Source organism: Vanessa tameamea, chromosome 26 (assembly GCF_037043105.1).
Source record: "Vanessa tameamea isolate UH-Manoa-2023 chromosome 26, ilVanTame1 primary haplotype, whole genome shotgun sequence".
Lineage (NCBI taxonomy): Eukaryota > Metazoa > Arthropoda > Insecta > Lepidoptera > Nymphalidae > Vanessa > Vanessa tameamea.
Genome location: NC_087334.1, coordinates 7,751,012 through 7,765,771, shown reverse-complemented (window position 1 = coordinate 7,765,771; position 14,760 = coordinate 7,751,012). Strand labels below are relative to the sequence as shown.

General features: G+C 31.0%; 3 protein-coding genes across 20 annotated transcripts in view; 2 read left to right on the top strand and 1 right to left on the bottom strand.

Annotated features, from left to right (window-relative positions):
* The window catches only part of LOC113398863 (muscle calcium channel subunit alpha-1-like), a 109,450-nt gene extending 107,573 nt beyond the window's left edge, over positions 1 to 1,877 (top strand). For 15 of the 18 annotated variants that reach the window (XM_064219127.1, XM_064219136.1, XM_064219138.1 and 12 more), the window contains 4 exons: positions 78 to 178; positions 516 to 622; positions 971 to 1,037; positions 1,237 to 1,877. In XM_064219127.1, coding sequence (XP_064075197.1) covers positions 78 to 178; positions 516 to 622; positions 971 to 1,037; positions 1,237 to 1,419 — 458 coding nt within the window. In that variant the 3' untranslated portion in view covers positions 1,420 to 1,877. Of the gene's footprint in view, positions 1 to 77; positions 179 to 515; positions 623 to 970; positions 1,038 to 1,236 lie in introns of those variants that run through there. The other 3 variants (XR_010309688.1, XR_010309687.1, XM_064219139.1) reach the window with 2 other exon arrangements.
* Positions 1,878 to 4,839: 2,962 nt separating this feature from the next.
* On the bottom strand, positions 4,840 to 5,616 carry LOC113398874 (STING ER exit protein). Its single transcript, XM_026637813.2, has one exon. It carries the CDS (start codon positions 5,526 to 5,528, stop codon positions 4,881 to 4,883), a length of 648 nt encoding a protein of 215 aa, XP_026493598.1. The 5' UTR covers positions 5,529 to 5,616; the 3' UTR covers positions 4,840 to 4,880.
* Positions 5,617 to 6,374: 758 nt separating this feature from the next.
* Positions 6,375 to 13,186, top strand: LOC113398860 (mitochondrial import receptor subunit TOM40 homolog 1). Its single transcript, XM_026637782.2, has 8 exons — positions 6,375 to 6,614; positions 8,897 to 8,964; positions 9,707 to 9,898; positions 10,385 to 10,516; positions 10,978 to 11,089; positions 11,790 to 11,866; positions 12,224 to 12,320; positions 12,696 to 13,186. The coding sequence occupies exons 1-8, from the start codon at positions 6,485 to 6,487 to the stop codon at positions 12,833 to 12,835; spliced, it is 948 nt and encodes a 315-aa protein (XP_026493567.1). The 5' UTR covers positions 6,375 to 6,484; the 3' UTR covers positions 12,836 to 13,186.
* The last annotated feature ends 1,574 nt before the right edge of the window (positions 13,187 to 14,760 follow it).

The following is a 14,760-nucleotide window of genomic DNA, read 5'->3' as shown; positions in this document are numbered from 1 at the left end:
AGTAATAAGCAAACGATATTTTGGATATCAAATCAAATATATCAAATCAATCTCTAATTATAATGAACGTAATCCAGGAGGCGATAGTTCCGGACGCGGCGTGGTATCGCTTCCCGGAAGCCCTCGGAACAGCTCATCAGTGCCCGTTGTTGGTTCCGCGGAGAGCCTGGTCACGAGGGTAAGACTGATAAGAATAGAAAAAAAGTAGAGCACGTAAATGTTCCGCTGCTGAATCAAGGGCTCCTTTTCTTTTGGGAAGTCTGGAATTTATTCCACATCTGTTTATGGCTATACATAGTTCGATGTGAACTTCACGTGATCTTTGCAGATTTCCTCTTGTTCACCTTCATCGAATACCATATGAATTATTACAAAACACAAATTAAGCAAGTGAAATCCTAGTAGTGGTTGCCCGAATTTAAATACGTAATATTCAGTTGATATTCACGTTTACTAGTTAAAGAGCCATCTCTGACCTGAACATCCAAAATTAATAACGACTATTTTTCTATCAGGTACTGGCCGAACAAGGCTTAGGCGTTTACTGTGATCCAGAATTCGTAAGAAATACTTCAAGAGAAATGCAGGAGGCACTTGATATGACCCAAGAACAAATGGACAGGTAATAAACGAAAACTTATATATTAGTTACTTCTTGGTAGGGTTTTGTACAAGTTTATCTGGGTTAATGCCACACGCTCATTATATATTATACCAGCAAGCAGCAATACTTGATATTGTTATGTTTTCGATTGAAAAGTTAGTGAGCCAGTATAACTGGCACAAGGGATATAACATCTCAGATCAAAATGTTAGTGACGCATTGCTAATGTAAGAAATGGTAATTATTTCATTCAATGCTTATATATTTGGGCAGTGGTGACACATTAATTTGTCTGCCTACCTATTCGAAATAAAAAGCTAGTTCAATACATCGCAGTCGTACTAATAACCCTCTAACAATCAACAGAGCGGCGCACCAACTAATGATACAAGAGAGAAATATAAAACAAGTTCAGAACCAACAAGCCCAAGTGGTAAGCATCTCATAATCATACTAAGGTTAATTTCACCACCGATCCATAAGCCAAATTTAAATATTTGATCCACAAAAAAATGCCCAATATTGTGATTGATGCTTTATTCAAATCAGAACATTACATTATGGTGAAATCAACTTTAAATCGGTAGTAGAATACATATGCGATGTGAAGAAAGGGTATAATGAATTTATAGGGTAACTTTTGGGGTGTTGTAGGGCGAGATCCTAGCCCGTCAGTACCATCCCTACCACCAGCCAGCCATGCCGCCGCCGACCAAGCGGTTATAGCACCAACACAAAATGGCGTCAAGAATGGCGTCGACAAATGTCATCCTCAGCATAGACGAAAACGAAAACGCAAGCCGGTGCTTGTTTAGACAATTTAAAAACATACCTTGCGTTGTTAATTTTACACTTTAAACAAAAAAATATGCTCAATTGTTTCTCATATACCTTCGTATCATAGATCTTAGCCTTTTTGGCAATTTAAGTAGATACTTGAACAGAAGGATCAAATACTAGGTACTACAGTAAATACTGAATTTCTTGAATTGTGACTAACACAGTTAAAAGTGAGATTTGTAGTTCAGTAGGTATTTTATAGTAATAGATAATAAGAGCCTGGTGTAATATTAGTCTAAGATTATTGGGTATTACTCTTTTTACCGTGATCATTATAATTATAGCTTACGGCTTAAATAAAATATTCGCTGGATTTAATAGTTGGTACTGACACTGAGGACAATTTAGAACAATATTAATATTGTTCAGAAAATTTAGAATGAGTATTTAAACAAATAAAGAAAAAGCAGTTTTAATGTGTTAAAATATAAAAAAGTTTTTTTCATAACCAACTGTATGAAATATAATCGATAGATGCATGAACTAAATCGAAACTACAAGTACTTCAGATATATATGCGAAGATTTAATAAGATATCATCTGAAGATTTCGCTCTACATTAGTCGAGTATAGTGCAAATTCAGATTATAAAACAATAGGCAGATAGAGCCTGCGACAACGTTAAGTAAAGTAACAAAACCGAAACCACATGCAAATTCCTGGTATAGTAGGGCTATTCCTTAACAAGAAACTCGAATCTCACCACAGAACATCACTGATCAGTGTAAGTCAGTTGTCAATATTATACGAGTGAGATACGAAGTCAATCCTTACAGAATCGCACTGTTGTTTGTAGTAATTACGTATTTAATAATACGTCACAGCAATTTTGACGTTTCGCACAACAGGGAATTATTATCAACATAATTTATATACTAGACAGATTATCGCACTACAAAAGAACTAAAACAAATGAGCCAACTTTATTATCTTGGTGTGTGTGACAGATACACTTGACACTGGCCAAACGTCACTGTACTACTTACTAGCGAGCGTGTACTTAGTGCCAACTGTTGGCCGGCATTTTTAACGACAATCTAGACGTAAATAATCAAATGTTTTCTCTTGTTTTATAATCTGAGATTTCGTGGCGTTTAGTTTTTAGCTGAATCGGAGCTATTTCGTTATTCAATTAAATACTAAAGCAGTCCAAACAAGACAATAGCAGCGTACGAGATGACAGCACCGCTACCAAAAATCAAAAGAATAGTAAAACGGCTAGTTAAAAAAATATTTTTAAAGTTTGTTCGAGCTTTAAGTTTATTTTAAAATGTATAAAATTGTGTGCAACCAAGACACGAAACAAGTATTAATAACTGTAATTTATTAGTTGATAAGTAGAAAATTGACTTATTGAAATTGTACCGTACAGTGAAAATGGACCCTATGATTATTTTTTTTTTCACCTTTGTCTTAAAAAACCAGACTATTTGGAAAAAAAAATTATAACATTTACTTTTCCAAAGTAAACTTTACTAAAAAAAAAATTCAAACAATTATGCATTTTTACTCACGTATCTTTAATGAACCAGATTGACAATATTGCACTTAAAGACTTGACAAACTTTATAACTTAGTAATTCAATTTCGATTAAATTGTTAAAATATTATAAATCAATCCCAAATTAACGGGAATTCAAATTACTTTTAAATTATTCGGTAAGTTTTATATTGTAAAAAAATAACATAATACGCCGTGAAAATCAGTTTAAAACAAATAATATAATCGAACTAAAATAAAAGATCATCAACTTTCATACTCAAAGGAATTGAAATACTTTTAACACACATTTTTATCTCCCATACCTAATACATTGTATGAAACGTATTTCGTAAAAGACAGTAGAGAAATAAATAATGTTTATTATTTATCATATACAGTATAATATAAGATAGCATTTATAACGAAAAGATTTTTCAATGAGGTTACGATACGAGGTATGTTCTTTCAAGAACATTGAACATATTCGAATTACGAGTAAATTAAAATCAAAATAAAAAAAAAATCAAAACCAAAAATCTAGATTATTTATTGATAAAAAAATAACATTCTAAACTTTATTCAATCTTCTCAGCAGCTCAGTGGGATTTAAAAAAAAAAACGAAAGGAAAGTTTTGTACTGCAATTCATATATTAGAGATAAGAATTTCCCTAGTAAGTGCCCTTTACTCTCGATGTATATGTAGAATAGTATCTGTGAAACCTTATCCATTCAACCATAAACCACATTCCTCTAGGATTAAGAAATAAAAACAAAGTATGTAAAACTGAATAAAATAACTCAGTTTTACTCAACTTTTTTAATCTGTGGTAAAGATTTTTAATAATAATTAAGATCCCATAACTATGTGGAGACTAAAAGTTTTCATTATTCTCTTGTGCAAAAAAAGGAAAATGTTGTCTATAAATTATTTATTACTGTCTTCTCTTGACTGTTTTCTGTAACTAATTTTCAAACTAATACATCACCTTATTACAAATAAATGCAAGGAAAAAATTATAAAAAAAAAATATTACTCCAAAAATCATAAAAACAATTGTTATATTATATAAGTAAAATCGAACTTATGTTATTTTAAAAGTGCCAATATTCTTTTATCTTGATTTATATGAAATTGTACTTGTTTTTAAATGCACAATATTTGGAGATTTTTTTTGTATCTCCTATTCAATTTATAAATGCCTAGTAATTTTCTATGCTGTCTTCTATAATGTTATTGACTCTATGTTAATCTTGTTAAAATCATGAAATTTTAAACATGCGTTGATTATCTGTTTCTAGTAAAGATTTTTTTTTAATTATTGGTATATTTATGCTTTATAAACAACTCTTTTAAAAAAATTGTCTTCATTACAATGTTTGGATTAAAATGTAAATAATGTACAAATTATGAAATCTGTATTGAAATTTTGGTCTTTTTAAGTATTTTTATTATATTCTAGCTTTGTGGCTAGTTATAATGGGATTTTGATTGTACATAATTATGTAAATAAAAAAAAATTGTAATTAAATATATTTAAACAATCATTAATTGAAATTAAAACATTATTAATTATCTATATTTATTGTTTAAAAAACATTGTAAAATTGTTTTCATATAATTAAACCTGAAAAAAGTAAAATGTAGTCTCTTTTTATTTCTGTAAAGCCCTAAGTATTTTAATTTATTTTACTTGATGTGGTCTTCTGTAGTTGAAGGAGCCCATACATTTTAAAATGTTAGTGTGCATCCTATTTTGGAGATCATTCATACATGAATAACTAAAAATCTTTTAAAAACTGAAATTATGTACTACAAACTAATGTGAAGGTTCAACACCTTCACATTAGTTTGTAGGACATAATATCAACAAATTACGAGTGAGTGGTGTGATTTCGGAAAAAATATTAAAACATACGAACGTAATTGTTTATTAAATTAAAACTCGTTACATTTACTTATCTATTAAAGTACCTCTTACTCTTTTCTCAGCAACATTCTGTGATGGTGTTTCTGCTTGTCGTTTGTTCATTCCCTTCCTTTCCAACTGTTTCTCAATAATCCTTGCATTATTCGCATAGCTGTCTGCCACTTCTCTAGCCTCTATCTCATCTTCCTCCTCATCGATAGTGGAGACAGTGACCGAACTAAACTTACCCATATTTTTCGTATGTTTAGTAACCATAATTTTCTTAGGCTGTGAAAATGCAACTTGTTTGGAAATGTCAGTCAGAGATCCCTCAGCTGATTGTACTAAGGCGCCATTCATGATAAAAACAACGTTGCTAGTTTGGTCATGCTTATAAAATAGAGGTATACCGCATTTCCTACACTTCGATCTGTACTGTCTTTCAATGCCTTTTTCGCGTTTTAAATACACTGTTTCGTCAGGATCTGATGTGATTTTGTGTGCATGCTTGGATCCATCGATAACTCTCGCGCTGTCTGTTGGTCTTAAAGGTAACCTGTCTATTGTGCAGTCCAATATAAGGGACATTTGGCCACAAATGCAGTAATAAATATGAAGAGGTTTTGTTTCGTTGTATTCTTCTTGATCTTTTGTATCAGAACACACTATACTTCTTGAAACTACTTTAGGCATTTTAATGTGTTTATTGTTATTTATAAAAGTGTGAAATTCAATAAAATATTTGGCTTGTCGAATCAGTTCAATTCAATTCTTTATACTATTATTTATATATTAATATATTAATTGCCCAATTGCTTTGTTTTCGTCTCGTTTTCTTTGATATTAATAGTGTCAACGTCAAACTTGCTGTATTGCCAGTTTTTGTTTTACTTTTTTATAATGTCTGAAAGCTTTAACCTTTAAAAAAATTGTGTCCTAAACTGGCATTATGGCGCAAATACAATGCGACCAGCATTGTCTTTAAAATAAAATCGAATATTGTTACATTTTTCGAAAAGAATCCACCCACCTTTCAATTAACCTTTTTAGCTAGAACGTTACTTGAAGTAACCCTTACGCTTAACAACATTTTATTACTGACCAGCTTTTTAAATGGCTCGTAGCGTGGCCTGGCAGCCTTCAGAAGGAATTCAAATTAATAGGAAATAAGTTACGTATATTACATACAATATAATATGTAATATGAAGATGGACGACGTCTTTTGATCATAGCGATGGTGACAGCAGTCCTGTTTTCTATAACTTTAAAGCAATGAGAGGATCGTTATAGTAATGCTTGCCAAAAATTGTAAATTATAATAAAAAAGCCACTTTATTCCAATAAAACAACTTTATTTCCATCTTATCCGTGCTCAAGGAAGCACTATTAGCATATAAATTCAAGATAATACATTTTATATGTGATCTAAATTTGAAAATAAAATAACATTCTTAGGCAAAATTTTATTAATAACTTAATGCTCAGAAGTAACCATATCGGATGAAAAAAGTAACATATTGTCTATGACCAGTATCATATTCTGTCAACTTCACACTGATTGTCTTTTATTCTGCCGATTTGTGTTTCAGTGCACATGTCCATCGATTTTCGTGCAAATTAGGAAAAGTAAAGTAAATTCCCTACTAAAATGGGCGCTATAGCAAGTAGATATCGTGTATCGAACACAGGACTCAGTAGCGTCGATGTGCAAAATATAGAAAATGCTAACAAGCGCGAAAATCCCGGAACGTTGGATGAATTGCACAAAAAGACCAAAGGTAAGACTTACAAAGGTTTACAGACATCATATAAGTGTATAAAACGTGTGATATTATGCTTTTATACTTCTCATAAAGTGTTATTAATTTCGATCCATTCAGAAATTAAGAAAAAACTTTATATAGGCTATCGACTAAAAGTGTGGTTACCTTGTGATGTAATATGTAGATCTTGTTGTATATTAACGACAATATTATTTTACGATTGTAACACTGTGACCTAAAACATAAATATGTCAAATAAACTATTTCAAACTAGATGAAGTACAAGTACAAGTACTCAAACAAGTACATCAGTGATGTACTTGTTTGAGTACTAAAACTGATTGTAGGCTTAAGGCAGGCATGCCATGGTTATAGTTGTAGCTAGATAAGATAATACTAACTTGTTCTATATTTGATGATTATCTCAATTTTTTTCACATATCCTTTACAGTTTGTACAAAACATTAAGTTTTTAAGCCTAATATTCATGTCACAAATTATTTATTAAATTAATAAGAATCTCCAACATAAATACCATCATTTAAGAATGGAAACATGCTTAAAATAATATTATAAAAATGGTTAAATGTCATGGTCATAATATTTATAACAATAATTAAAAACAATTGAAAAAAACAATAATGCAATATATTTTAAAATAATTCCCAATAAATAATACTTTCAGACTTACAAAAACGAATTATAGCATGTTTTAATGAAAGTCACACTTCCTTATTATTTTAGTAAAGTAATTAAAATTAAAAGAGAAATTATTTTTAACAAACACTTGCTATAGAGAAATTATTTAAATGTAATTATCTTTGTTTTTTTTTTGGATCTCTAGAATTTGAGTGAGTTCTGATATTTATTTTTATCTCAAACTGTTTTCTTTCCATTTTATATTTTTGTGAAGAATCAAAGATGTAAAATGAAAATTACACATATTAACATTCAAAAAACATTTTAAAATAGTATCTTTTATATACCCCATTTTTTTAGGTTTTATGTAACCATTTAGTAGTTCCTTCGTCTGGAGTCTAACCTGGGTGATAAATCAGATCATACTTACCTTAAAGTAACATGCATTGTATTCAGAACTGAACTCCCATGAAACATTTCAACTTTAAGAAGAATTCTAATCCTAATTCAGCTTGCACGAATTTGACATAAACATTACAACTTATATAAAATCATGTAAAAAAGGCCATGTTTTTTAAGACCGCAGTTATAAAATATTAAAATTCTATGGAACATATTAGAACCATTTTAATTTAGCTATTAGCAAAACTTTACTGAATAAAAAATAATTATAATATACTATATCACTTGGCATATAATACCTATACCTATCATTTGACATAATGGTGGTAGGGCTTTGTGCTAGTCAATATGGGTAGGTACCACCTACTCTTTAGATATTCTACCACCAAACAACAGTACTCAATATTGTTGTGTTCTGGTTTGAAGGGTGTACTCACCCTTCAACCCAGTTCAACTACAGGCACAAGAGACATTTTAGTGGTGCATTGGCAATGTAAAGAATAGTTGATATTTCTTACAGCACCATTGTCTATGGGCTTTGGTGACCACTTAACATCAGATATCTACCTAAGGTATTAGAAAAAAGATCAAATGACAGTATTTGTATGTATTTTACTGTTTTGTGGGAAGTACACAATTAAAATAAACTTATCTTACATGTTTATCTTTGCTTAACACTGTTTATTAAATATTTGAATATATTTAAACCTTTTTTTATGATATTAAATTGATGCATGTACTATATATGTATAGGATTCTTGAAACGAAGGTTAATGTTACATATAAATGTGCAAAGCAGATATCTCCAAATTTAATTTATTTAAAATTAAATTTCCTACTCTGCAAAGTCAATAAATTCTTCTTGGGGCAAGGTATCCATTTCTATAATAAAATTCCACAGATATTTTTAATGTTGCTGATTCAGAAATTCAAAAAATTTAAAATTACATTAATGAAATAAGCATATTATTCAACACAAGATTATATAGATGATAAAAAAGCATATAGCTAATACTTGTTGACTTCCAGGCAGGATATATTATATTCATATATAATTGTATTTTACTAACATAACTTTATATTTTAAATGTTGGAAAAGAGTAACTACTGAGTTTATATTATTGTAATATATATATATTTTTAAATGATGATTCATAAGTACTTGTAAAAGGCTACTTGAATAAAGTATAATTTGATTTGATATATACACCTTAAATAAATATATATATCATTTTTGTTTTAATTATTGCTTACAGAAGTAATGCCAGTCAACTTTGAGGGAGGCAAGCTCATGGTGAACAAAGGAATTTCTAATCATTTTCAGGTAGAAACTTAATGCTTTTTTTTAAATCAAATGCTAGATCATATTCTTTTGCCAATGCAGAGTCATAGGACTTATAGATTCATAGTAAATCCAAACTCAGTTTGATTATATGTAAATACTTTTATTTTAACATAATAGGTTCAATCGGCACAATTATCCCTCACCCTTAATTTTAAGATAACCCCGTTGAGCTCGGAGTCTGATCACCGGTTTTTCTTCCTTTCTTTTTGTACTTCCTCCTGTCGTCACACAATGTGTCCGGTCATCCAATAGGTCAGCCGAGCTCGAATTTTATTAGTGTTACCATATCAAATCAAAATAACATAAATAAAATTCATCACAGGACTAAAGGTGCTATTATTTTTATGCGAGATAGAGGAGGGTATACCTCACTTCCACGTGGAATGTTTCTGAAATGCTGACAGGAGACAGGACCTTATGCATTCTTTCTTGGCTGGCCATACTCCTACAGAAACCATATATAACATATGCTAAACCACTCACCAAATTTCATTACTTTTGGTATAAGAATGATAATTCGTTTTTATTTATTAAGTAAAAGATTTTTTTTACTCTAAATAGCTCATCTATAAAGAAAAGTTATATAGTTAGTTAGTTATGCCATCTCACTAGGACCCAAATTGGTGAAGCAGTAATGTTTATTTCTAGATTGTTCCATGAGATAAACATTACTGCATCACCAATTTACTATATATAAAGATTTAATATAAATTCCTTCCAGATGTCCCACACTTTGACAATGAGCTCAATGCAGAATGGCTACAAGTTGGGTGCAACATACATTGGAACAAAGCAGATCTCTCCCACCGAAGCATTTCCTGTTGTCCTGGGAGATATAGATCCAGCTGGAAATGTCAATTTCAATCTTATACACCAGCTAACACCTGAAATAAGATTAAAAGGAGCGGCTCAGGTATGAAGTCATTTTCACTATCACTCAGACATTGCTGAGAATCCTCTGATGAAGCTTATTTAAGTTTTTGTTAGAAAATGTTTTTTTTTTTTATTCCACATTTAGGTGGACCAAGAGGTCACCTTATTGTGGTCAACATCGCTCATAAATATTGGCACAGTAACATTAACCATTCATTAATGTTTAAGGGCATAGATATTATGCCTCTTATCCCAAACATTGTTATCGGAATTGTCATTATCAAAATTATTCCAATATTTACAATGAGAACTATCATTAGACGTAAACTCTTGTTAAAGGAACGAGCAAGTGATTTGCGTATGTGCAGTTTCATTTCTAATTGCTCCAATTTCATAGCTTCTTAAAATTTCATTACTTCATAGCTCCAAAACTCCTTTACTTTTTGTAAAATATATTACTTTTGGAATATATTATAGCTAAGTAATGTATAAATAAAGCAATTTAAATCATATTTTTGAATTTCAGGTCCAGGAATGCAAGTTAACAGCCATGCAGGGTACGTTGGAATACAAAGGTCCCGATTATACCATGGCCCTCGCAGCTGGAAAGCCGGACTGCAGTGAAAAGTTGTCAGTGTTTGTAGGGCATTACCTTCAGGTAAATATTTTTTTTTATGGTATGTTATTGACTGCCTCACTGATATAATTTAGCTCATAAGACTACTCATTCTGGTCCAAGAAATGCTTAGTACCATTCTGAAACTCGTTAGTGAACATTTTTTACTTGCCAGTGCTTCGGAAATCACAGTAGGCACAGCACAGTAGTGTAGTACATAGTAAACCTCTATATCTATACTAATTTAAGCTTAAACTGCTGAATCAATTTAGATGAAATTTGCTATGAACATAGTTAGAGATCTGAACATTGCCTACATTTTATAACTCACCCCTCGACGGGGGTAAAATAGGGGTTGGCGGTGTGTGTGCAATAGTTTAAGTTTTATAAATTTCGCACTGGTAAAGCCTCTGCGGCTTTCAGTTAGTTACACATTTTCTCTTAATTAACATGTGCCAAGTTATATCGAAATTCACTTTAAAATGTTATGTCTAATATTCCAGTCGGTAACCCGTCGGCTGGCGCTGGGAGCAGAGCTCGTGTATCAGTCCAGTTCGCGTATCGCGGGCGGCGAGATAGCTATTGCCTCAGCGGCGGCGAGATACACCATGGATGGTACTGTCACATTTTTATTTGCTTATGTTAGGTGGACAGTGTTATTATCTTCATCAATAAACACTGGCACTACAATTACTCAACTCCTACGTTATACGTAAACATACACTCATCTATACTAATATTTTAAATGCAAAAGTAACCAATTTTTTATGAAGCAATCTTGATCCTCCAGAAAGGACTTAGGTTACCTTATTTTACCGAAAACCTAATGACCGACCCTCTTTTACACGCGAGCCAATCCGCCGGCGACGACTAGTAAAAAATAAAGATTTATAAACCTAAGGCAGATAGACAACAGGTCTCCTGATTGTGAATGATCAAAACAGCCCAGTAATAGACGTTGAAATTATAAGAAATATTATTGCTATACCTTCAATGATTCATTCACTCTACAACTAGAATGAAGACAATTATAATTGTAATCCTGAAATTTAGTTGTGATGCTGCCTGGAAGTAAAAATATAGGCACTAAAACTACTACCAACATATATATTCAATCAACATAATGAAAAAATAATCTCCAAAGCGATGGATGTCTGTGGAGATTTTGAAGATCCTAAGACTAGTGCGTTCCAACAAACAAACACTTCATCTTAATGTATTAAAAATGTATGTATTTGAAAAACCAACTTTATAACTACACAAAGCATTCTATAGTGTGATTTTTAAAATTGCCACATTTTTTTTCTTATTCTAGATTCTGAATTATCAGCAACATTGGGAGCGGCCAGCTTCCATGTGTGCTACTTCAAACAAGCCAGTGAACAGTTACAGGTGTGTATTTATATCAGACTATAAAAATATTGGATACATTTCGTCCCATAGGCATCGTAAGAATTCGATACTGTAAAATGAATTGTGTTAATCGAAAAGTCAAATAAACACCTCAAATGCCAAGCAAGTCTATAGATTTAAATTTTATATTATAAACTAGCTTGATCATGTTAAATGCAATTTAATAATAATTCCGAATATTAATAATTCTGTATGAATAAATTGGCCACTATTTAAAAAACAAAATGGTTCTTGAAACAATTTCTATTCACCGTGTCGCATTTACTCATCTGAATTCCTAAAATTTTACTTGAAATATTAATTTATTAAAATTAAAATTATTTAAAACCGTTTCAGGTTGTAGCTGAAATAGACACATCATTTAGAGGAATGGAATCAGTTGGTACAGTTGGTTACCAAGTCACCATACCAAAAGCTGAGCTGGTCTTCAGAGGTATGAATAAAAAACTTATTTATTATGCACACTTATATCAAAACATTTCATGAATATTTATTTTGTTACAAATGTATAACATCTTGTATATACCCTATATTGGCTTACGACCTTGTCTACTAATAAGAATGTTTTATAGTCTATTCTATCTTGTTGTTTTTTATTGGTGGGATACATATGTGTCAGAATTTCATTTACAGACACATGTTTCCTCTCTATGTTTATCTTCAGCATCAAACACTGAGATTTTTGAGAACACTAATTAAGCACATGAAATTAAAAAGTACATGTCTGCATGTTCGTATCTCTATTTTACTAACATATGTGTTTATTTATTATGTTGAATGGATATAAATTCGATGTGTTGTATTGCAGGTATGGTAGATTCTAACTGGAATATAGGAGCTGTATTAGAAAAGAAACTGCAGCCGTTGCCATTTACGTTTGCGCTGTCCGGTATGGCGAACCAGGCGAAACAGCAATTCAAGTTTGGTTGTGGACTCATCATCGGTTAACGTATAATAATTTGTGAATGTGATGTGTTCTGTGTTTAGTGATGCAGTTGTACCTCAAGATTTTCAAATGTTATGTAAGTAACCGCTACCAATGTTAAACAGACATTATGACAATATTGCACCGTTGGTTTAAACTTCTCCTGAAATATAGTATATTATTGTATAAAAGCAGGCAGTCTATGGACGAGACACATACAGAAATATACTGAAATATGAGGATAATGCTAGAAGTTGTAATAGACCATCCATTATGGTGTCTGCGACAGCTCATGAATGTATATTTAAAAAAATTACACGCCGAGGTGGCTCATTTGGCCCCATCATATATCTACATGGAGATCCATAAACCCATACCCCATCAAAATTATATTCGAATATGATAAGATGAGGTCAATATACACTTTATATTGTGGAATTGCAGGAGCTAAATGAGCTTGCTTGCAAATGTATGATGCCATCAGTATACATTATTTGGAGCCTCGCCATGAATGAATGGGCTTGAAGAAATACTTGCTATTTTGTTTGTTTTTTCAATCTATATTTAAATTTTAAAACCAATATTGACATAGACCATGTTGTGATGTAAGAAATGTATGAATTCTGAATAATTCTTTAATAATCATAAAATTTAATAAAAGATAAAATAATGCCTGTATAAAATCCCACTTTTGTCAACAGCTTTAATTTGTACTAATTGTGCCAGCAATAAATATGAAATGTATTTTTATGGAAAATTTTCAAAAAATTGTTGAAACCAATAGGATTACTTGTAATATAGAAATGACAAAGATATTTTCTTGAGTGTTAAATCCATTCCGCATCACTATTAAAAATTAGTTACTGTTGAATGAGAATGAATAGTTGACTTGTTATGCATATTGAAATTAACTTGAAAATAAATTTTGTCGGAATCTAAATATTGTAAAGCCGGTATGTCATCTGATGATAATAATTCAATCATAAAGATTGTCAGACTCTAAATGTGCTATAAAACTAGCTATTGTAACTAATATACACAATTATACCAAATAACAGCTGATAAATATTACACAGCTCCCAAAAGTCTCCAATCCTTTCAAAAAGATAATATTAAGATGTTTTTTTAAATAAACGCTGTCAAGATGGCAAGCCTGAGTAGTCTTAATGCAAGTCTTACGCAACACAAACTAAAATGATCTTCTGGTTACAATTCTATATTATATTGAATGCAGATAAAAACTACGCTGGCTAGTTTCAATGCCAAAGTTATGAATGAGTTAATTGTATATCTTTATGTAAAGCTGCACCTTCACTAACGGCAACATTGTCAACTGTTTTGTAGTGTGTTGTCAACATGCATTGGTGACAAATGTTTCTGTACTATCTCTAGTTGTTAACAATATTTGTTCCAATGTTTCCTTGATGGTGACTTTCTGAAGAATCAATGAAATTTCTGATAATTTCAAATGAAACGCAAAATAAGCTTGACGTGAATGTTTTGAAATACTTTACATCTAACCAGCTAACTTTTAACATAACCAATAGAATCGAATATCACAAATTGATATTTATGTTAATTCTGGAATTGTTTGTATTATTTTTTACATATTTTATATTAATAATAAACGGCTATTGCTTTGCACCAGAACAGCATTTATGGTGGGACGCTCTAGGGACATTTTAAAGTCTTCGATTTTAATTAAATAACACTAAAATAGTTTCATTTTCGCATATACTTTACTACGATCATAGTTGGAATGAGTTTTTTTAGAGATTTCTTCCAAGAAATCAGTTATCCTATGTAAATTTTTTTTCTCATTTTAATGTGTACCTTTTATGATACATATTTTGTTTTTTATTAATATTTAAACTTACTCGGTATAACAAATACCATTCTATTTTCAATTCAGTTATATACATATTATACATATGTCTGAACATACAAT